At 43.5% G+C, this 23,613-nt stretch overlaps 1 protein-coding gene across 1 annotated transcript in view; it reads left to right on the top strand.

Annotated features, from left to right (window-relative positions):
* RFX6 (regulatory factor X6) overlaps positions 1 to 21,840 on the top strand; it is a 98,734-nt gene extending 76,894 nt beyond the window's left edge. The window contains exons 18-19 of the mRNA XM_066590997.1: positions 13,816 to 14,034; positions 20,558 to 21,840. Of these exons, the coding sequence (XP_066447094.1) occupies positions 13,816 to 14,034; positions 20,558 to 20,727 (389 nt within the window). The 3' untranslated portion in view covers positions 20,728 to 21,840. The remainder of the gene's footprint in view (positions 1 to 13,815; positions 14,035 to 20,557) is intronic.
* The last annotated feature ends 1,773 nt before the right edge of the window (positions 21,841 to 23,613 follow it).

Below are 23,613 nucleotides of genomic sequence, written 5' to 3'. Positions count from 1 at the left end.
GATATGCTTTATAGCTGCTTATAGAGATATGCTTTACAGAAGCCATTCACACAGTGCAAAGTAGGTGACTCATTGACTTCTATTGAAGACTGTTCTAGACATGCTGTCTAATGGCCCTTGTACATGGGCTGATAGTCAGGTAAACAACTGCACAAGGGCTGACATCACTGCTAGAATCACAAGCCAAGCCACTGTAAATGGTCCCTGCTCAGTGCATCACATAGAAGCCAGTAAGAAGCCTGCGATCCAGTGGTGAAGTCTGTAAGTGTAAACGCTCTCCACGAGCACTAACGGCCTTAGCGGTGCTGTCAGCGCTTGTGCAGTCGTTTACATCGAGGTCCCCAACTCCAGTCCTCAGGGACCACCAACAGGTCATGTTTTCAGGATATCCTATGGTAAGAACCCCTGTGGCAATGTCTGAGGCGCCGACAATAATTACATCACCTGTGCAATACTGAGGAAATCCTGAAAACATGACCTGTTGGCGGTCCCTGGGGACTGGAGTTGGGGAACACTGGTTTACATGACTGTCGCCCCATGTAAAAGAGCCATTACCTTTTATTGTGATCCTGCCTGTGATGTTAGTGAGATGACTGCTGAAAAGTTTTCTCCACATAACAGCAAGTATTAGACTATTATAAGGCTTAGTGAACAGTGTGAACATTTTTTTAATACTATACATTGTAACATCAAAAAATTTAAAAAGCACCCAAAATTCTTTAAAAATGTGTGCCCTAAAAACTTGATTTTTCCAATGACATGTTGCCTTTAAGTAGGACGTCTATATACTACAAGGGAATTACTCAAATTTCATTTGATTTAAGATGCACAGTGGAATGTTTGCTTTGGGTAGTTTGTGTTCATTACATTAACTGAAAAAAGAATTTGGTGTTTTAATTAAAAGTGATGGAAATCTGTGTGATAGGAAGTTTATGTGATGATGAAGTCCTGGAACGCTGGCTGTCCCTCTTCCATGCCTATACAGACTGTTGTATGTCACATGGAGTTCAGCCTAGCTTTATGTGTAGATAATGTGCCGCAGAGAGATAGCCACACATTGCCAGTCACCCTCCATCCAGTGGCAGAACTACTGCCATGGCAACCACAGTGGCCCACAGTCTTGGAGGTTCCAGTCCGAGGGACAACATTTAAGGAGGGGCCATCCTCCACTGCCCATTCCTGCGGCTCCCCTCCCTGCATCAGGTGTTTATCAGACTGGGTTATAAAGTGAGGCTTTCATGCTCCCCTCTGTGGGGATCTCTGCTAACATGATGCAAAGCGCCTTCTAAACACCTTTGCCAGGATAATACTGATGCTTGCCCTGGTTTGGAAGTTCACAACTACCTCAGCTAATGCTGTTGCCCCATTACCCAGCCTCAGCCCATTAGCAGATGAGAAAAAGAGGGTAAGGGAGGACGCAAGGCATGACTGCTGTCAATGGGGGGTGAGGAGACACCATAGACAACCTATGGCTGCCTGACAATGAGGGAGGTGGGGGAGTTTAGACTTAAAAGTCTATCTGCTAATGGAGAAATGTTATTTGACTATTTAATGTAACCCCTTCATGACCAAGGACATACTTGTATGCCCCTCGTCACCAAGTTTAGCTATCTTTGACATTGCTTAGGTCTAAGTTGCAGTCATTACATACCCCTGTCAGCAATAGCCATGACCTGGGAAGTTCTGCTCATGGCCATTTAATCACTTAAAAGCCAAGCTTTTAGATGGGTGTCTCCTGTGGTGTCCCATTGTTCTTCCCACAAGGGTATCAATACATTGCCATAGAAAGTTATATAATTGGTATCCATAAAAGTTTGAACTACTAAAATATTGCATAACCTGCAAAAAGTCATATGCAGTCAAATTGGTACCAATAAAAACTACAGAAAAAATTGTTATATACTGGCACACATTGAATGTCATATTGCTTTGAGGTCCCGCAATTATGTTAAAGGGGTTGTCCCGCGCCGAAACGTTTTTTTTTTTTTTTTTTTTAACCCCTCCCCCCCCCGTTCGGCGCGAGACAACCCCGATGCAGGGGTTAAAAAAACCACCCGCACAGCGCTCACCTGAATCCCGGCGGTCCGGCGTCTTCATACTCACCTGCTGAAGATGGCCGCCGGGATCCTCTGTCTTCATGGACCGCAGGGCTTCTGTGCGGTCCATTGCCGATTCCAGCCTCCTGATTGGCTGGAATCGGCACGTGACGGGGCGGAGCTACACGGAGCCCCATTCAGAAAAGAAGAAGACCCGGACTGCGCAAGCGCGGCTAATTTGGCCATCGGAGGGCGAAAATTAGTCGGCACCATGGAGACGAGGACGCCAGCAACGGAGCAGGTAAGTATAAAACTTTTTATAACTTCTGTATGGCTCATAATTAATGCACAATGTACATTACAAAGTGCATTATTATGGCCATACAGAAGTGTATAGACCCACTTGCTGCCGCGGGACAACCCCTTTAAGTTTACCCACTGTAACCTTAAATGATGGGGGAATAGTTTTGCGCACCTGTGAAATTATATTTCTTTACTATATATTTTTTTAACTAATCGGACAAAAAAATAGAAATAATTAGATCCGCCAATCATGACAAAATCTTAATACACCACACCTGAATACTATTTGTGATTTCCTATAGCCAGAAAGCCCGTGCTAAGAGCCAGTAAGTTAGATTGTCTAACATTCTGGAGGATCCAGCCCTTCCATATATTACCTGGTTGGCCATCCATTCGAATGGCTGGTATGTAATATTGTATTGCCCAGCAGCCCAGAGGAAATGATTAGTTAGACAAGTTAGAGATAGGTTCACCTTTCACTCCCAAAGTTAAAGTACAAAATTCTGAATTGTCTTTCTGCGTTTCAGAGATAATCATGTGATTTAACACCATGTAGTTAGGTAGATAATCTAAGTTCCCACAATGCACTAATTTGACTGCAACATATGCAGATAATAATTTTTCTGACAATGCATTTGTGTTGTACCTGATAGGTAAATAGTGTGGAGGTTGTCCTCTACTATTCTCATGATCTATGTACACTCTATTCTTTGGGGCAGATTTACTTAGACTTCACAGAAGAGAATTACAACAAATGTATTAACAGATATAAGCTTCTTATTACATTGCACTTATCTCTGGCCCGTCCAATGCGTCAGAACTCAAATATGTGTCAGCTGGCAGATCTTATCTATTATTTGTACCGGTTTCTGTCGTAATTTAAATTAATCTGATGGGCAGTGGGGGGTCATTTCCTCTAATCCTAGACCCTCCCACGTTTTAGAAAAGTGGGCAGTGCTTAGCATTAGAAAAGGCTGGTGTAAAATAACAAAAAGTTGCACACTCTCGCACACAAAGTATTGTGTGCCAAAATCTATGACTTTTAGTTGCCAGTAGTATGATGTTAAATGGAAGATGGAGCATATAGAATATTGGATTTCATATGGCAAAGGAGGTGTATAAAGTTGCAGTATTGCTTCATATACCCCTACTGGTACCACATCATGGCTCTATACTGTGAGCTGTATGCATATGCCCAAATTCTGATGTTGAAGATATGTTCACTTTTTGTTGAATACATGCTGATATTAACACATACTTTAATGCCTTACTTGGCTATCGTGTTCTCTGAATGGAGACGCTTAGCAGCTGTCTTTGATAGGAAAGTCTGTACTATATGGCTTGTAGATTGTACAGTATTTGTTGTTCGCCAGCAACCACAAACTATTCAGACACTACTTAGGAAATACAGCGTGACACTGCACAATAATTGGTGGCAATATAAAACTGTGTAGAATCATAAACTGTTGACAAGAAAATAGGTATGCCTAGTTGCCCATTTATTCATAAATTTCTGGGCACGATGTAAAGTTCCAAATGAAGCTGCTCCTGAATTATCACATCTGGAGTAACAGGTTCCTTTTAACAAATTTATCAGAGGTTACGGGCATGCCAGCCATGAGGTCATCCAAATGTGGTTCATTTTTCCCCGATCTGGTCTACATCACATTCAGTTATCTGAGACAGATGAGTAGAGAATATACCATAATGTAGGAACTCTATACTGTTAGGTGAGAATCTCTTAGTTTTCAGTGCCTTGCAAGTCAAAACTGTTCAGATGCCCAACATATTAAGTTCTTAAACATACTTTTTACATGTTTTCAGGAAACAGGGGGATTGTATCGATTTCAGGCACTAAGGGGGAACCTAAGCTGTAATAGCTGCAGGTCTAGAGAGTAGTCAAGGAAGAGCCAGGAGTCAGCAACTGGAGGTCTCAGTTTGTAGTACAGATGGGTGAGGCGGGTAGCGACGTTGGAAAGGAAGGCAGGAGTCGGCAACGAGAGGTCTCGGTTTGTAGTGCAGAGGGATCAGGCGGGTAGTAAAGTCAGAAGGTAAGCCAGAAGTTCGCGTCTCATTCAGTATTTCACATCCCTATGTGAAAGACTGAACGATCAGTGTTTAAACTGCACAATAAATGCACGAGCCGGCGGTGGTTTTTATGGGCGCTGAGACTGAGCTAAGAGCGAGAACCACACGTGTTTAAACTGATTTATCATGCAGGTTCACTGGTTTGAATGATTTTCTTAATATTAATAACTTGTCTAAATGTGTCATAAATGCGCTTTTGTGTTCTCGCATATACTTCTATGGGGCTCTTGGTGCGCAAATATGCAGGAAAATAGAGCAGGTCCTATTTTTTACACACATTCTGGGGAATGAGCCTGAAGAATGTATATATTGAAAGCATACTTCTTTAACTGTACTTGCATATGCTCACGTGCTTCTACAATATGCAGTCTTACAGATTTTTTGCAAAGGAAGTAGATGCTGGATGCTGGACAGTTACCAATATCTGCCATACTGGTTCTCATGTTTTTTGTCATCTGGTCACCAAGGGGGTTTCATTTCCTCTTTAAGGTCTCTTTTGCAAAATGTAACGGGAGGAACCTTCCGCATGCCTCCCTATGAGTAGAGCCATGCTTAGGCCTCCTGCACATGGGCGTATATGCATTGCGGAGTCCGCGGCGGGCGTCCGCCTCCAGACTCCACAGCAAATACAGCCCATAGTATTCAATTGCAAAATGCCATTTCATCTCCACGAGCGGAAATCGATTGCAATTTTCCACTTGCGGAGAATAAATCACAGCATGCTGCGATTTTGTGCGTGTTATGCACACCGACTTCCATTGAAGTCAATGGAAGCCATCCGTCCCATGGCACTTCTGCATTGAGCACTGCGGAAGTATCGCGGGATAAGCACTTGCGGGGTCCTACCTACCCGTGTGCAGGGGGCCCTAATTGAGTATATGCCTGTAAAGTGTGAAATAAGGTCTAGTATCAGTAATTAAATGCTTATGTGCCTGTTCTATAAAAAGCTGATTTTTTTTCACCCTAATTTTCTAACATATTGTATAAGATAATATTTATTTTAACAAGTTAGTAGCAAGCAAATGCTGAGTGTTTTGAATACTGGCAAGTAAAGAAGATGCAACTAGCATGCACAATAAAATACTGTATAGAAGTCATTTATAAGTATTAGATCAAGCTACTTAAAAGAAGTCTTAAAGGGGTTGTCCCGCGCCGAAATCAAAAAATTTTTTTTCAACAGACCCCCACATTGTGCACAGTTAAAAGGAATCCATTTGTTGTTTTTTTTTTTTAAATTCGCTTACCTGAATCCCCGTTCTGCAGCTTTGAAGATTCTTTTTTCAAAGATGGCGCCGCTGGTCTTCTCCCACGGTGCACCGCGGGTCTTCTCCCATGGTGCACCGTGGATTTTCTTCTCCAGTCTTACGTTCCACTGCCAATTACAGCCACTTCATTGGCTGATCGGCACCACGTGACGGAGGCGGAGCTACAATGATGTGGAGAAGAGGGAGGAGCCAGGACGCAGCTCGTGAGCCCGGAGGGAGACAGAAGAGGAATCCTTCAGTGCGCAAGCGCAACTGTTCGTGCGACCAGAGAAGAGGCTTCATCGTCGCCATGGGGACGCCAGCCCTGGAGGGGGTAAGTGTATAACTTCTGTATGGCCAATATTTAATGCACGATGTATATTACAAAGTGCATTAATATGGCCATACAGAAGTGCATAACCTCACTTGCTGTCACGGGACAACCCCTTTAAAGCAACCCTCCGAGCCTAGACAAACTACGTTGGCTGCACCACTACTTTGACTATCTGATGCATATTGTACAGCAGTCTAAGACACTACATGCTGCTCTTACTGGCTAGTCCTGTCCACGAAAGTGGCGCTGACCAATCAGAGTCGCATGTAGTGTCTTAGGCCTCATGTCCACGGGGAAAATCAGGCCCGCTACGGATTCTCCATGGAGAATCTGCAGCGGGTCCCTCCTGCCCCGCAGACATGAGGGCTGAAAATAAGAATAAACCTACCCGCAGCGGACCATGCAGGTCTTCTCTTCTTCGCGGCCGGATCTTCTTTCTTTGGCCGGCGGATGTGCTCGGCACGCCGGGCCGAAGAAAGAAGATCTCCCACAGATCCGGACGGCTTGCATAGGCTTTAATAGAAGCCTGCGGGAGACCCGCACCTAAATGGAGCATGTCCATTTTTTTTCATGCTCCATTTTTTTTTTTTTTAAATTCACTTTTATTGACCATCCGCGTGTATTTATCTAACCGCGGGTGGTCAATGCATCCCTATGGGGTGCGGATCCGCGTGCGGGTGATCCGCTGCAGATTTAAAATCATCTTTTCCCAATGGACATGAGGCCTAAGGCCTCATGTCCATGGGGAAAATCAGGCCCGCTCCGGATTCTCCATGTAGAATCCGTAGCGGGTCCCTCCTGCCCCGCGGACATGAGGGATAAAAATAAGAATTAACTCACCTCTCGCACGCTCCGGATCTTCCCTTCGCCGCGGCCGGATCTTCTTTCTTCGGCCCGGCGGATGCGCAGGGCACGTCGGTTGCGTGCCCCGCGCATGCGCCGGCTTGAAGAAAAAAGATCCGTCCGCGACGGAGAGAAGATGAAGCCGCGGCGAAGGGAAGATCCGGAGCGTGCGAGAGGTAAATTTATTCATATTTTAGGTCTCCCGCGGATCCGGACGGCTTCCATAGGCTTCAATAGAAGCCCGCGGGAGCTGTCCCCGCGGGAGACTCACACGAAAATGGAGCATGGTCCAGATTTTTTCATGCTCCTTTTTTTTTTTTAATCCCTTTTATTGACGATCCACGGGTATTTATCTACCCGCGGGTGGTCAATGCATCCCTATGGGGTGCGGATCCGCGGGCAGAAGAAGAGTTAAAATCCGCTGCAGATTTTAATTCTTCTTTTGCCCGTGGACATGAGGCCTTAGACTGCCCATGCATAGAGCCCATCAGTTAGTCGGAGAAGCAGTGCAACCATCTTGGTTGGTTCAGGAGCGGGGAGGGTCACTTTATACATACAATACCAAGCCACCATCCTATTTCTTTAAGGTAAGATATTCTGAAGATAAGAAAAGAGTGCCTATCACTTTTTTTAACTTCTGGGTATCCTAGATTTAGTAAGAACGTTGGATATTTTGGGTACTACCCTGCAGTCTAGACTTTTGTCCCTCCCACTTCTCTGCACATCTCTAGCATCAGCATGTTTATGTCTTTTCAGCTTAGCACCAGCCCCATACAACTGTAGGATCACCCCCTTCAAAAGAAACAACTGACTAATATTTATCGGGGTGTCCAGACTCTTCCCTGAAAAATGATGTTGGTCGATTGAAATGTGGAAATTCAACTTGTCCAGTACCCGATCCTTTTGTTTTCTAGGGAGATAAGCTGCTACCAAAGTGCTTTTTCCCTTTCTCTTTGAAGAACACAAAGATCTGGTACCGTGTTCGCCAGTAGAGCAAAATGTGATTGTTCTCAGCAAGAGAAACGACGTAATCTTGTAGATATGATACCTTTTAATGGCTAACAAAAATACATAATGTAATAATAGCGAGCTTCCGAACCAATGCAGGGTTCTTCTTCAGGCTTATGGATTGGATCTGAAGAGGCGTGAATATTTATGCATACTTATAACATACATACTTATGACAAGGCACAGATATGGATGTGATTGGTTCGCACTTAAAGGAGATGTCCCGCGCCGAAACGGGTTTTTTTTTTTTTAAACCCCCCCCCCCCCCCCCCCCCCGTTCGGCGCGAGACAACCCCGATGCAGGGGTTAAAAAAACCACCCGCACAGCGCTTACCTGAATCCCGGCGGTCCGGCGTCTTCATACTCACCTGCTGAAGATGGCCGCCGGGATCCTCTGCCTTCATGGACCGCAGGGCTTCTGTGCGGTCCATTGCCGATTTCAGCCTCCTGATTGGCTGGAATCGGCACGTGACGGGGCGGAGCTACACGGAGCCCCATAGAGAAGAGGAGAAGACCCGGACTGCGCAAGCGCGGCTAATTTGGCCATCGGAGGGCGAAAATTAGTCGGCACCATGGAGACGAGGACGCCAGCAACGGAGCAGGTAAGTATAAAACTTTTTATAACTTCTGTATGGCTCATAATTAATGCACAATGTACATTACAAAGTGCATTATTATGGCCATACAGAAGTGTATAGACCCACTTGCTGCCTCGGGACATCTCCTTTAAAAGGAATTCTGCAACAGCAAACAAACTTTTTTTTGTCTAGGCACTGATAGCGGAGTGAAAGTTTTATGGTCCCTAAATAGCGGAGTGAAAGTTTTATGGTCCCTAAATTACTGTTGGGGGGGGGGGGGGGGAAAGGTCGGGCAGGCTAGAAATGCTACAAGAGGTACACTGACATTTTTAGCTAAACACTGATAAGGGAGTGAAAGTTTATGGTCCCTGAATTACTGTTGATGGGGGTCTTATCTGTATAATGTCTCACACTTCCCATTCACGCATAAATCCTGGGGAATAATTTAACCCAGTATTCAGCGTGTCAAAGGTTGTTATCAATTTATATTCCCAAATTCTTCTGTGGTTTTGTGACTTGAAACCACCCTTCAATATCAAAACTCTCATATCTCCTATGTCATGTCCACGGTTAGAGAAGTGCTCGGCCACAGGTAATTCTCTTTTTCTGTGTTTAATCGTGTGGCGATGAGATCTCATCCTGGCTTTCAGTTTCTGTCCTGTTGCAGAATCCCATCCATATCTGTGCCTTGTCATAAGTATGTATGTTATAAGTGTGTATAAATATCCATGCCTCTTCAGATCCAATCCATAAGCCTGAAGAAGAACCCTGCGTTGGTTCGGAAGCTCGCTATTATTACATCATGTATTTTTGTTAGCCATTAAAAGGTATCATATCTACAAGATTACGTCATCTCTCTTGCTGAGAACAATCACACTATGAAGAACACATTCACACTTGAATGTGTATGTGGAGGCCAGGAGGAATAGGCCAAACGGCTATCTAACGTTTACATGCAGCTTCAAGTACACTCTGTGTTTTGCATGACGGTGCTTTGCTTTATGTATGCATTTATATTGTATGTGGAGCTCGGGAGAAAGCCTTTTGCTTTTAACACATGTAATCTTACGAAGCTATGCAAAAGGCTCCCATGCTGGATTATGACCTGTAGTGGTTCTCAGGACTGTAATTAGTGACCATGTCCTCACCAATACGACACTAGGGTGGTAGCCTCGAACCAGCATGAGCACATAAGGGTGTGAGCACTCCATGTCCATATATGTGCTAATCATAAGAGAAAGAAGTTAATGGACTAGAGGCACAACCCTTATAATGTAAGGCACATTTAGACAAAGGGATTAACCTGATTCTTCTTTATTAATCAGTTGTTTAACAGCCATCACATATGTCACGTTTCAGGAAGACAGCCCCTTCCTCAGACATAATATCAGAGGAAAGTGGTGGGGTGCGGCCTGGGGGAGAAGGATCCACTTGCTGATCAGGATGGACAGTCCTCTACATTTTCATGCGCCATTAAGCATGGTGATGGTAATTGGACTGGCAGCACCATTCTAACTATCTTACAACTACTTTACTATTTGGATCACATCCCTAATAGGAGTCGCCCCACCCTTCTCTTCTTTTGGATGTTCATATATGTGGAGCTGTGGCACAGCTATTAGAGGGGTATTTTGCTGGCAAGAATGTGTGCAGTTGATGGAGACAGTGTGACAGATGTGAGAGAACTGTAATGCAGTAACACCAGGATAGAAGCCAGTGCCAGAGCGATCGTCTGGCATATGTCCTTCCCTACAGCAGAGTGGCTAGTATCGAAGATTATGACTGGAAGTGTGCCCACAACTGGGCAAGAGGCCATATTTCTTGGTACTGTTACCTGAGCTGCAGGCGGTTGAAAATAGAGAGAGGCCACCAGCCGGATACCAAGTTACTGGGTGTGGTGAATAAAGGCTGCACTATGCAGAATTGTATAACGCAAGCACTGGGCACTTTGTCACTTAATGGGGTACTATGGTACAGTGTCACTTGTCACCTATTCTACCTATAGTAGCATTTTTTCCAACTGTGTTGAAAGTGAAAATGTGCATATCACTTTTATTGCTGTACTGCCACATGAGGGTACACCAGGCTGGCCCGTAGAGATATGGAAAAACATAAAGTCGCAGCTATACAGCAAAACAGCTTCCCAAGTTGCTAAACTGATGTATATTATGAGAAATGGCGCTTATGCGCAAGATTTCTCATTACACCAGCTACAGCATTAATATTAACAATTTGCTTTTGCAATAGAACCAATATACTTTAAAACATTGACAATGGCATTTGTCCTGACAATCTACACATTTGTGCTGTTCCTCCAAAAATACCTCCAAATATATAAAATCAAAATGACGATCCAAATCCTTGTCAGTCAGCGCTTAAGGACTGGACCGCAGACTTCTTGGTAATGTGTGTTGGAACAGCCTTGCGATTTGCTTCTACGACTTGAAGCTACAGTTGTTTTTCTTCTTCGTCTTTAGTAAAAAGTCTGAAAATTCATGGTCTTTGAGCAGAACCTTATCGTAGACATAAGAACCTGAAACTGCCCCAAATAAAGGTTTGCTAAAAGGAAAGAATTAGGGGGCGTCTTGCTTTGTAGTTGAAAGTTGAGTTTTTTGGGCCACCCTAGGGTACAGTGAGTGTCACTGTTGTTGGGTCACTATGAAGGCACTGTGGGTGGAAGTACATCAAACAATATATCCATGGAGAATGAAAGACTGATGTCTTATCGGTTTGATGACAGATTCATGCAGGTTTTTTTTATTAATCCCCCCCCCCTCCCCCCTTAAAAAAAAACGGCACAATGAAACTTTGGCTTTTCCCCCATTGATTTAGATAGAGCAGTACTATAATGTAGAAAAATGTAGCGGGATCTAAGAAACACATTGAAAATTAATGTATACGTATCTAATCCTTTGCATCAGGGGTAATGTTTAGAGTTTCAGTCCCTGGATCCAATAGTAGCCGATGAAACTTAAATGGTACCTCATGGGCCAAGAATGAATCCAGCAAGGAAATCCATTCATTCTTTCTTTTTCTTTTAAACTGACTTTTTTTAAACTGACATTTTTTCCGCGGCAAATCCGCCCTGTGTGAACCCCCCCTTAAGGGTCCTTTTACACGGTATGTTTATCGTTCAGATTCTGGAACAGGAGAATCTGAACGATAATTGTTCAGTGTTAATGCTGCCAGTGACTGAACGCCGAAAAGATAATTCGTTTACTTATTCTTAATCGATCGTTTTCAGCTGGCATAAAAATCAAAGGGTGATCAGCCCATGTAAACAAGCAGTCATTCATCTACGAACGAAGGCCAATTTACTGTGAATGGAGGTGGGCAGCCAGAAGTGATCACCGGTATTATTGTATCTTCATGCCACCAGGAAGCTAGGGGTTTGACATGGCTTGCATGCAGGAACGCCCCTGTCACACCCCTAGCTCCTGATTGGCTGACGTCAGTAAGGTCCTGGCAGCACACTGTTTAGAGATTATTGCTGACCCTGGGCGGATAGGGTTAGGGGTTATTTTCCAGGGAGGGTAACATTAGTTGTAAACACTTCTATTTACAAGTGTAACATGCAAGTATTTACAGTTAAAAATGTAACCCTCACTAGAAAATAACCCCTAACCCTAACAGTCCAGGGCCAGCACTAATCTCTAAACAGTGTGCTGCAACACAATGCTGCAATGTGCGGTCCCCCTTCCATGTGGGCTGGCTCCAGACAGAAGGCAGATGGAGACCTGGGAGCAGCAGCACCCAGGAAGGGCCGGACTGCACTGACCTGCCGCTGCAGCATCAGCATGATGTCCATGTGTGCTGCAGCCGCCGCTGCGGAAACAAGGAACGGGGCGGCGCCACTCTCCTGCCGCTGGCTGAGCATACGATCCATGTGCTGCTGGCACCGGTTGGGAGACCTACCTTGTGGATCAGCTGCAGGGAAGGGGTGGCAAACGGAGAACAGCAGAGGGGAGATAATGTAATGGCCAGGAAGGCTGGAAAAGTGAACGCAGCATCGGGGAGGTTAACATGTGGCCCGGGAGCCAGTCAGACTGACAGCAGCAACGGGCATGACAACTCTTGGCCGGGAGCAGAGGGGAGAATAATACTCACCTTCCAGGACCTGCAGGGGAGCCATCTTTGCAGCTAATGAGGTACTAGTGGCGTCCACAGGCTGTCAGTGCTCTCTCTCTCTCCAGCACTACTTCCTGGTGGCATCAAGGTACAATAATACCGTGATCACCGGCCCCCTCCACCTACATTCACTAAGCGATCATCCATTATTGCTGGGACTACTGACTCTTTAGTGCCCAACAATTGTCCTGTGTAAAAGGGCCCCAAAGACACAGAAAGTGTCTAAAGGACATCATGTGGTGCAAGGCATGCCACAATTTGGGCTGTAATTCTGGCAAATGTAGTTTAGAAAATCTTTTTCTTTTTTTTTTTTTTTATTTAAATTTTAAATTTTTTTTTTTTTTTTTATTGCAAACTTCCGTTCAAACAAAACAGAAAATGCATATTGACACCTTTTTCTTTTCCCCTATTATTATCACACCTTGTATTTTATTTACCTTTTTATTTAAACAATAGTACAATAAGTCTAAATTGCAGTAAAACATCATTCCTATTGGGAAAGTGAGGGTGGTTTGACATGGGCGTCATAACCTCTGGTCGGAGGTTCTGTCGCAGATAAGGCACAAAATACCGGAAGAAAACGTGCTGCATTTGTTGTGTAAATTAACTAGTAGTATACTAAAGAAAGTTTCAGGAGAGCAAGTCTTTGGGGTACATTTATCAAAATGTGGTAACTTAACCTCTGGATTAAAAGGGTAATGAAAATTGACCTACTGTAAGTGACGTGCTGTATTTATGAAATTGGCATTATTTCTCTCAATATGGACACTTATGAATTGTGCTTGTGCGCATGGACACAGGTAAGTAAAACATTTACCAATGTCGAAAGACAGAATGGGTGTGTGACAGGTCAGTCCTGGAGCATAGCTTGTACCTATGAATTAGTCATATCATGATCCATGATATTTCCCAAAATAGCCAAGTTTTAACTTTGTGGTATATTGCCCTGTTCACACAGTGGAATCTGTAGCTCAAGAAATCTGCTGTGGATCCGCTTCATAATCCGCAACGGAAAAACAATGGCTGAACCATGGTCTTCTGCTGCAGATTTGCACATGATGATGTAGCAGATCCCACATGGATTAGCCCATTCTGTGCAGCAGTTGGGGAAATGTCTGGCCAGACAAACCTGATGCAACGAATACCTAAATATAGTTTTTGAAACCTTTTGGATAACCTCTGACACAGCTATCTTATAAAATTGGCTTCTATAGAACACATCCAAACTGTAAAACCTTTTTGTTTCTTCACAGGTTATTTTGGAAACCATTTAAACTATTCCGAATCCCATCGGCTTAGTTCTATGATTGATCAGCATGTATCGGTTATTAGTAGTGTTAGTTCCATTCGACCTCTGCATTCATTTAATGATATCCAAGATCCACTTCATATATTAGATGACAGTGGAAGAAAACAAATGGGACCTTACTATACGGATTCATCACCACCTATCCTGGGCCGCAATTCAGTGGGTAAGGCTCATGCATATTGATTTACTGTTTAGGAAACAAAAAAGAACAATTTCCTTGTAAAAGGGGCATTTGTTAACATTAAAAGATTAGCTTGTGTACAGTGCAGTGAAAACGGCAGCTGAGCTTCTATTTCAGCTGATGTTAATATTGAATTACAATAGGGGCAATATGGGGAGCATGGCCACCTAAATTGCCCCTATTAAAATCTGCTGACTGCTCTTAGGCTGCTCTGTCATGCGTTACCAAAACGGCACATTTGAAACCACATTTTCGAACGCATTCCATTGCACTTGCCAGCGTTTTTTAATGCACCTCATCATTGTAATGGGTGATGAGAGGCATTAAAAAGCACTAAAAAAGAGCAGACCGCTTGAAAATCTGTGACGATCTAAAAGTCATCGCTGTACTCTTAGGAATGCAACTGGGGTACACTAAATACTGTTGCTTTTTATGTATGTGGGACAGTAAGGATAGGAAATCAGATTATATACAAGTGGACTGGCCTGCAAGAAATCTTGACTCTACCAAGAAATATGTAATGCCGAACATCTCGTGCACCCAAAAGATGTTGTTCTTTTTCCCCTTCATATAAAGCTGGGTTTAATGAAATTTTTTGTCAAAGCTATGAACCAGGAAGGACAGGCATTTAAGTACTTAAGAGGCAAATTTCTTTGATTGAGTGATGCAAAGGTTAAAGGGGTTGTCCCGCGGCAGCAAGTGGGTCTATACACTTCTGTATGGCCATATTAATGCACTTTGTAATGTACATTGTGCATTAATTATGAGCCATACAGAAGTTATAAAAAGTTTTATACTTACCTGCTCCGTTGCTGGCGTCCTCGTTCCCATGGAGCCGACTAATTTTCGCCCTCCGATGGCCAAATTAGCCGCGCTTGCGCAGTCCGGGGGGGGGGGGGGGGGGGGGGGGGGGTTTGGAAAAAAAAAAAAAACCCCGTTTCGGCGCGGGACAACCCCTTCAAGGAAGGTAGTTTTGTTGGCCCACAAATTCGACAGCTTGTAAAGGATCCTGCGTTTGACCAAGTTTTGGAGGGAAAAGAAACTGAAGCTTGGCAAGCCTTAAAGAGCGTTATTCATGGATTCTTAGGCAACAAAAGAGATGATAACTACACTCAGTTGGTGACAGCACTTCTGGAAAAATACCATCCACTCGGATGCAACATGTCCCTTAAAATCCATGTTCTCCACTCCCTCCTAGACTTTTTTTCTCTTAGTTGTGGCACTGTCAGTGATGAACATGGAGACAGATTCCACCAGGATATTTCTGTAATGGAACAAAGATATCAGGGCCGTTGGAATGAAGCAATGCTTGCGGATTATTGCTGGTCTGTGTGTAGCGATTAGAGATGAGCGAGCATACTCGTCTGAGCTTGATGCTCGTTCGAGTATTAGGGTGCTCGAGATGCTCGTTACTCGAGACGAGCACCACGCGGTACTCGTCTCGATTAAACAAGCACTGACCATTGAATTCAATGGAGCCGGCTATACAGCCGGCTCCATTGAAAGCAATGGGCTGCCGGCGAGCGCGGGATGAATTTTTGGGAAGGGCTTAAAAATATAAGTCCTTACCTGAAAATCATCCTAAGATGTGTAAAAAAAAAAAATATATATATATTTATGTCAGCATAAAGATCGTTCTCCTCTGCCATAGCTGTAACAGCTGTGGCAGAGAGGAACGATGTTAGCGCGCGGGAAAAAAAAAAAGTATATTCACCTTTCCGCTGCAGCCGGAGTTCAGCCGCGTCTGGCCGGCAGTTCTTCTGAACTGCACTGAGTAGTATTCAGCACCGCCTGCTGAATGAGCTGCCTCTGATTGGTCACAGCCTCACCAATCAGAGGCAGCTCATTCAGCGGGCGGGGATTTTAAATCCCCGGCTGGTGATAGATCAACAGTTCAGCACCACAGTGCAGGGGACAGCAGGAGAAGACACTGCTGTGCCCCGGCAGCTGAAGGGAGGTGAGTATCTATTTTTTTTGTTTTTTAAATCACTTTTAATTCATTTCCAGGGAATGGCTTACAGCTGTGGCAGAGAACGATCTTTATGCTGACAGTGCGGGGGGGGGGGGGGGGGTTCACTCTTGCCACTATTGTGGCTTAATAGTGAGACCTCGGAGCCCGAAATGCAGCCCTGCATGTTGCTCCTCGCCTGCCCTATCCATTTCTGTGTTTTTTACTTGACTTTGGTGATTTGCTAAGATTTTCACAAATGAAAACCTTAGCGGAGCACCAGTCATACACAATGTTGCTCAAAATGCTCAAGTCGCCCATTGACTTCAATGGGGTTCGTTACTCGAAACGAACTCTCGAGCATCACTGAAAATTCGACTTGAGTAACGAGCACTCGAGCATTTTGGTGCTCGCTCATCTCTAGTAGCGATGCTTCAGAACTCCCTCACGTGAGGCAAGCCAATAGAAAACGATCTCATAAAGTCACCACGTGATTCTCTTCACACCGAACCACCCGCCAGGAATTCTTCCATCAATTTAGAATGTAACTGTCATTAAAAAAAAATATCAAATGCACTTTCAATGTTGTTAACATATGTAATTATGTATCATTTTTCTTAATCCTTTAAAATAACATGCTTCCACTTATTGAATATCACAGAAACTAGAACTAATAAAAATTTTTCTTTGTCATATTCATTTTTCTCACCCCAAAATTAGTAAGATTTGACTCATGAAGATAAGGAAGCATTCCAAAATATATTTTTTGTTGTTCAGTGTAAATGGCAGTCGTTCAGTAGTGAACGGCCGCTATGTTATGTCAGTGGAGAGCGAGAGGAGAGAAATCTCCTGCAGCTGCCCCGCCCCCCTATCGGCCACTCTGTGAGTGAGCCAGCAATAGTAGCTCCCATGCAGGAGCACGGGAGCGAGGACACACAGTGACGAGTGTCGGACATTGTTTGCCCAACACTCCTCCCGTGTAAATGGGCCTTTATGGGTTATTTTGGTCTGTAATACAGACTAAACTAGGACATGCTTCCTTTTTTTTCTATGTGCATAAAAAAAGACGTCTGAAACCTCCAATGCAAATCAATGATGTTTCAGCTCTCTATATTACATGCATAAAAAACACACATATAATACTGATCGCACATATACTGGTGTGAATGAGGCGTAAGATTCTGTTTACATCTGTTGGAGGCTCCATTTGGGGTCTCCGGTGCAGATCTGGAACAGAGCCATGGCTACTATCATTTTCTCCGAATAGCAGGTGGCAGCGGGTGTGGTCTGCCTAGCACTGTCCATATCAGTTAAGTGTCGTTTTCAACCCTTCAGTTATTTTCATGATTCAGTTCCTATGATGGATCTGGATGACGGAAATATTAACGTAAGGGCGAACCCAATCAAATTTTGTCTAGATTCACACCTTCAAACACATCCAGGAATACTGCGTAAAAAGTATAGGGGAAATCTCACAGGATATATATGGAAACAGAAAAGACAGTGTTTAGCTCAGAACCTATTGATAAAGAGGAGGTGGGAGGGTGGCATAGATCTACCCTGTTTGCGGGATATCTATAGATCAATCCAGCCTAGTTATTGGTTTGATCTGGCCAACCCAAAGCGGGACCCACTCTTACAACTACTAGCGAAAACATCCCATGGGGAGACACTTTTGGTGGATCTATGGCACCCTGCAAGAGTCCTAAATAAAATTAGAAACTCAAGCCCACTGACGAGGGGCCCCTGCGAGGTCTGGGAGAAGCTGGGCAATACATTGGCGCCTGACCCCTCTCCGATGGCTCCAGTGGAAATGATAGGAGCTCTACTAAAAATCCCCTTAGATCCGGCAACCAGAAGCATCTGGGAAAAACTTCCCACCTCAAAATAGAGGATATTCAGAACTTAACCAACAAAAGAGTCAGAAGTGTTCCAAGCACTGAAACCGGACCTAAAGCTATCTTTTCTGCAAAAAGCGCACACTTCAAAAATGATTGCTAACTTCCAAAAGAAGTTCAGATCGAGTAGACCCCACACCGCGTTCGAAAAGTTATTACAAAAATAACCTGTGGAACTTTATTGCCCCCCCCCCCCCCCCCCAAGAGTTTCAAAACCCGCATTTCTCACGTCGTGGGAAAGGGAACTGAAGGTCACCCTCACGACGACGGAAATAAAGCTCATCCTCCGAATCGCCTTTGGGTTCTCGCCCTGCGTTCTTCTCCAAGAAAGTCATTATAAATTACTTTCCAGGTGGTATAGGACTCCACAGTGGCTGTATGAACATAACCTGGCCACACATGAAAGATGTTGATGTGACGCAGAGGTGGGTTCCTACAGACATATTTGGTTGGAATGCTCTGTTCTCACCCATTTCTGGAAGGGAGTGGAGGAGGTAATCAAAAGCATTAAACAAGACTTTACCCTCTCAGCTGAAATTATTTTCCTAGGGAGACCGGCTGATATTTTCCACCCCATGAAGGACAGTCTGATTGCTCTTATGCTTGATGCAGCTAAATCACTGATCCCCACCCTATGGCTACAAAAGACCCCCCCTCCTGGGCCAATGGAGGGAAAGGGTAGACCTCTTGTATAACCTGGAAGAACTGACCAGCTGGAAAAGAGGTACTCACGAGAGGTTTATCAAAAAATGGGAGTTGTGGAAGCGTGCACTTTAGGACCCCATAAGACCACCGGCTAGAATACGGTTTATTCCGTTGGCCTACTTGGGGAAACTGAGAAGGGGATGCAGGTCACAGTCCCCGAATGGAGTTTGACGAGCTGTGAGCCTCCCCTTTCAGAAAAACCCAGGAGAATCCCCTAGGTGTAATTTGCAGATGCCAACTTGCAATTTGTACTTATACAAAGTGCGTATAGATGAGAGATGCAGGTGTTTAACCCCGCAGGCATGATATTATCGAACTGAGGACCGAGTCGCTGATGGTCAAGGTGAGAAAGAGGTGGACGACTGGAAGAGCAGTTCTCTACCAAAATACCCCCATTATCCCCCCCCCCCCCTCCCCACTACCCAGAATCTACTCGCCTAATATTCCTTTTGACCCCATCCAACATACCCCACCCCCCCTTTTTTCTTTTTTCGTTTTCTTAGATAGGATTGGTCCTCCTTTCATTTAGTCAGAAGCAGATAGGCTAACATACTAAGTCGCCCATCGAGGGCGAGAAATGAAAAGCGGACCAATGATAGAGACAATTAGTTAACATTTATTCTGTTAAAGGGGTTGTCCCGCGCCGAAACGGGTTTTCTTTTTTCAACCCCCCCCCCCCCCCCCCCGCACAGAACACCGCACAGCGCTTACCTGAATCCCCGCGCTCTGGTGACTTCTTACTTACCTGCTGAAGATGGCCGCCGGGATCTTCTACCTCGGTGGACCGCAGGGCTTCTGTGCGGTCCATTGCCGATTTCAGCCTCCTGATTGGCTGGAATCGGCACGTGACGGGGCGGAGCTACACGGAGCCGGCATCCTGCACGAGCGGCCCCATTGAGAAAAGAAGAAGACCCGGACTGCGCAAGCGCTGCTAATTTGGCCATTAGACGCCGAAAATTAGACGGGCTCCATGGAAACGAGGACGCTAGCAACGGAGCAGGTAAGTGAAAAACTTCTTATAACTTCTGTATGGCTCATAATTAATGCACCATGTACATTACAAAGTGCATTAATATGGCCATACAGAAGTGTATAGACCCACTTGCTGCCGCGGGACAACCCCTTTAAATGAGTTAAGCAGGATACAAAGCTTGCCATGTTTTCTATGTTAATAGTCTATCCTGTGATGTATGACAGTTTGTGTTGAACGATAATTTACTGAAAAAGAAAATCTCAATAAAAACAGATTTTAAAAAAAAAGTATAGGGGAAATCTAAGAAAGAAAAGCCGTCTTTGTTGACCATAGCTACCAATCACAGTACAGCTCTATGATTCGTTGCTATCGGCAACAAAGTCAGTTTTTCTTTTAGACAGTTTCATAAATCTCCCTCTTTATGTCTCTAGTATGCTGCTCTTGATGAACCCATCTTTACTTTGTTTTGTTTTTTTACACTGGCAGTGGATATTATTTCTTTGACATAGGCAAACATAAGCTCAATTCTGGTAAGATATTTATCTAGTAAGCTTGGTTCTTGAACTGTATCTATGTAGTAAGTTTGTTTCTAACAGTGTATGCAGTAAGGTTGGTTCTGGTACTGAATCTATGTCATAAGCTTGGTTCTAGATATTGTATCTAAGCAGTGAACTTGGTTCTGGTACCGTATCAATGCAGTACATTTGGTTCTGATACTGTATATATGTTGTGTCAGGTCATTTAAGAAACTTATCTTGGTGGTGCCCACAATCTTCATACAGGCCAGGGCCCATTGTAACCTTAATCAACCCTTGCACATAACTCTGCATAAAAGGTATTCTATTTGTTTAGTAATTATTATTTGCTGCCTTTTTATGTCTCAGATTTATGTATCATACTCTTATATTCCCATGCTCCAATCTCTGGAAATACGCCCTATGAAGTCTGTCTAATTTAATCTCTTCTGTCTTTGATCTACAGCTTCTGGCAATCAGGGTGCAGTATCAGGCACCACATCTCAGTGCATGTATGGACCATCTGGACAGTATGCCACACAAGGATCTGTAGATGCTAGTGAAGCCAGGGAAATGGTCTCCTCTTTGCCTCCTATCAACACAGTGTTTATGGGAGCTGCTTCAGGAAACACATGATTCAGCATCGTTGTAATACACTTGCAGATCAATAAGGCAGAAATATTGTGAAAAAGAATAATGATAAGATTTATGATTACAAATGCATCGGCTTTGTTGTTGTTGAGTGGAATTTCACCCAAAACAGAAATTTCTGATCTCATGAGAAATGTTTCTGAAATTCTACTTTCGGAAGCAGTCCAGGGATGGAGGGGATTTGAAACCTTAATACATTACACAGATAAACAATGCCCAACAGTTTTCTAGCTACCTTACCTCCCAGAGCAATTTTGGCCTATTAAAGACTGGGAACACGCTTGTAACTTTTGTTTAAACTTGGTAAATAGAAATTTTTCCAAAAAACCATTCCAATTTTCTGTTGAGATACTTTCCAAATCTTCCAGTCTTGTTTTAAATAACTGTGTGTCACCGGAGGTAAAGAAATTAAATCTAATATAAAAATGTCAAAATGTTTTCACTACTATGAATTATATGGATTTGAGTGTAGAAACAAAAGCACATTTTTTCTGAAGGTTGCACAAACCCGATGTGTAGCATACTCAATAATAGCACTACTTCTTATGACTATTCTTGGTGACATCCCAAATAAATTCCAATGAATAGTAGTTGCTGATATTGCAGTTAACAAGATGTTCTATGACTTCATATGTGAGCTGATAAAGAGAGAACCAGAAGGGGCAACCAAACTTGAGTATATTTGCAGCACTACAGCAAATCGGACTATCATCTCTGTATTAAGATCCCTATCTGTTTGCTTCCCTGTCCTGTACTCCACCCCATTGTGTTTTGGAAGCCAGGCAAGAAAAATACATACGCATTTGGAATAGGTTTTTTATCCAACAGATTAATCCATGAATTTACAGGCCTTTTTTAAAAAAAAATAACCGTTGTGAATATCTGAGATGTACATTCCACTAAATGAAGTATCAGCTGGCCATATCATACCATGGTAATATTGCTTTTCCGATGTACATATCGTATACTTGTAAATGTCTATTTGTAAATATAGATTCATATTTAAATATCTGTATTATATCACTTTTGTATTTATTGTTCCTAAAGAGTATCCGTTTACTAGAGTTTACCTGACAGTCAGGACCTATTGTATTCTACCTCCTGTGGAAATGTTTACAAGATTAATATTATCTAACAATAAATGTCCACCTTTACTTCTGTTGATTAAAAGTTTGTGCTCAAAACTTGCTGATTATCTGATGCATGTTATTTTCTGAATTTGCCAAGACATCTGACTATTACTAGAATACGCAGACTGATGAAAGAAATGCAAACTGCAAGAAGTAGTTATCGCCTCTGCTGATTTTTCTTTCATTGGAAATTTACCCCTCCACTACAAAAATCTGAAAAGATAGTTTGCAATAGAGTATCACTTTAGATGTACATGTCAGCTCTGATACTACACTTTCCAAAAAACGTAAATCTAAATACCATTGTCCAATAATGGTTCCTAAAGGGGCATCTGCTTGTAGATAACCAGTATTCACAAGGCTATTTGTATCCACCGTTGAATTAGCTAATGCCGAGATCAATGGTCTGAACTGCTCTCTTTGCTGCAGGCCCATATGCACAGTCCATGTGAAAAGCAAAGGTAACTGTTGACATTCCATTTATTCTGCTGCAACATAGTAACATAGTACGGAAGGCTGGAAAAAGATATATGTCCGTCTGGTTCAGCCTATTATCCATCAATGTCGATCCAGAGGAAGGCAATAAATACACCAATAGTGTAGAAGCCAATTTTCCGCATTAAGGGTGAAGTCAGATGAGCATTTTTTGCACACGCCTATGTATGCAAAAAAAAGCACGTTTGATGGAACCATTTGTTTCCTATGGTGTGTTCACATGCCCATCTTGTACATGCACAAAATATTCGCACCTGAAAAAGATAGGACATCACTGCGATGGGAAGGTCTGTGTTGCACTTAAAGAATAACCGCAGAGAGTCCACTCATCACTAAACACTGACAGCACTGCTACAGTGTTCAGTGACAAGGGGTCTTCTGCAGGGATGAAGGAATCCCCTGCCACAGCTGTGGCAAAGGACCACAATGCCATCCTATTGCTTTCAATGGGGCCGGCGCTACTGCTGCCAGCCCCATTAAAATCAGTGGGAGAAAGGCAAACCCCGCAATGATTTTCAGGGAAGGGCTTGAAATATAAGCCCTTCCCTGAAAAATCATACCTAGCTACTGTAGGTATGATCTCCCTGGCACTTATCTGAAGCTTCTTCTCCTGCTAGGGATTTAAAAATCTTCACCTCCTGAAAGGGCTGTGTCTGATTTGGCTGAGCGCTCAGCCAATGATAGCCAAGCACTGCCTCTGATTAGCTGAGCGCTGTGACCACTGGCGCTGGTCACAGGCAGTGCTCAGCTGTCATTAAATGAATGGCTGAGCACTGCCTGTGATTGGCTGAGCACTCAGCCGATTGGACACAGCACTTTCAGGAGGAGAGGGTTTTTAAATCCCTGGCCAGCCGAAAGTGCTTCAGAGCAGTGCCAGCAGACTTCTCATACTTAAGTCAGATAGTGCATGCATTTAAACGGAACAATTATTGTTTAGATTCCCATTTAGTGTGTAATGGTGACATCTATTTTTCCTTCCCATGTGCATAACTTTACATTTATCAGTGTTAAACCTCATTTGTCACACTTCTGCCCACAACTTATTCAGATTCTTACAATCTCCTTATGTCCTCTTTTATGTTAATTTCTCTACATAGTTTTGTATCATTTGCAAATATAGATTTTTTTTTTTTTACTGTGGAATCATCTGGTCATTAATAAATATATTAAAACGAATAGGGCTCAAGACCACCTCCTGTGGTACCCCACTAGTAACGGTGACCCAGAGTATGTACCATTTATAACC

The sequence above is a fragment of the Eleutherodactylus coqui genome, chromosome 1 (genome assembly GCF_035609145.1).
Source record: "Eleutherodactylus coqui strain aEleCoq1 chromosome 1, aEleCoq1.hap1, whole genome shotgun sequence".
Taxonomy (NCBI): Eukaryota; Metazoa; Chordata; class Amphibia; order Anura; family Eleutherodactylidae; genus Eleutherodactylus; species Eleutherodactylus coqui.
This window is presented reverse-complemented; position numbering and strand designations above follow the sequence as displayed.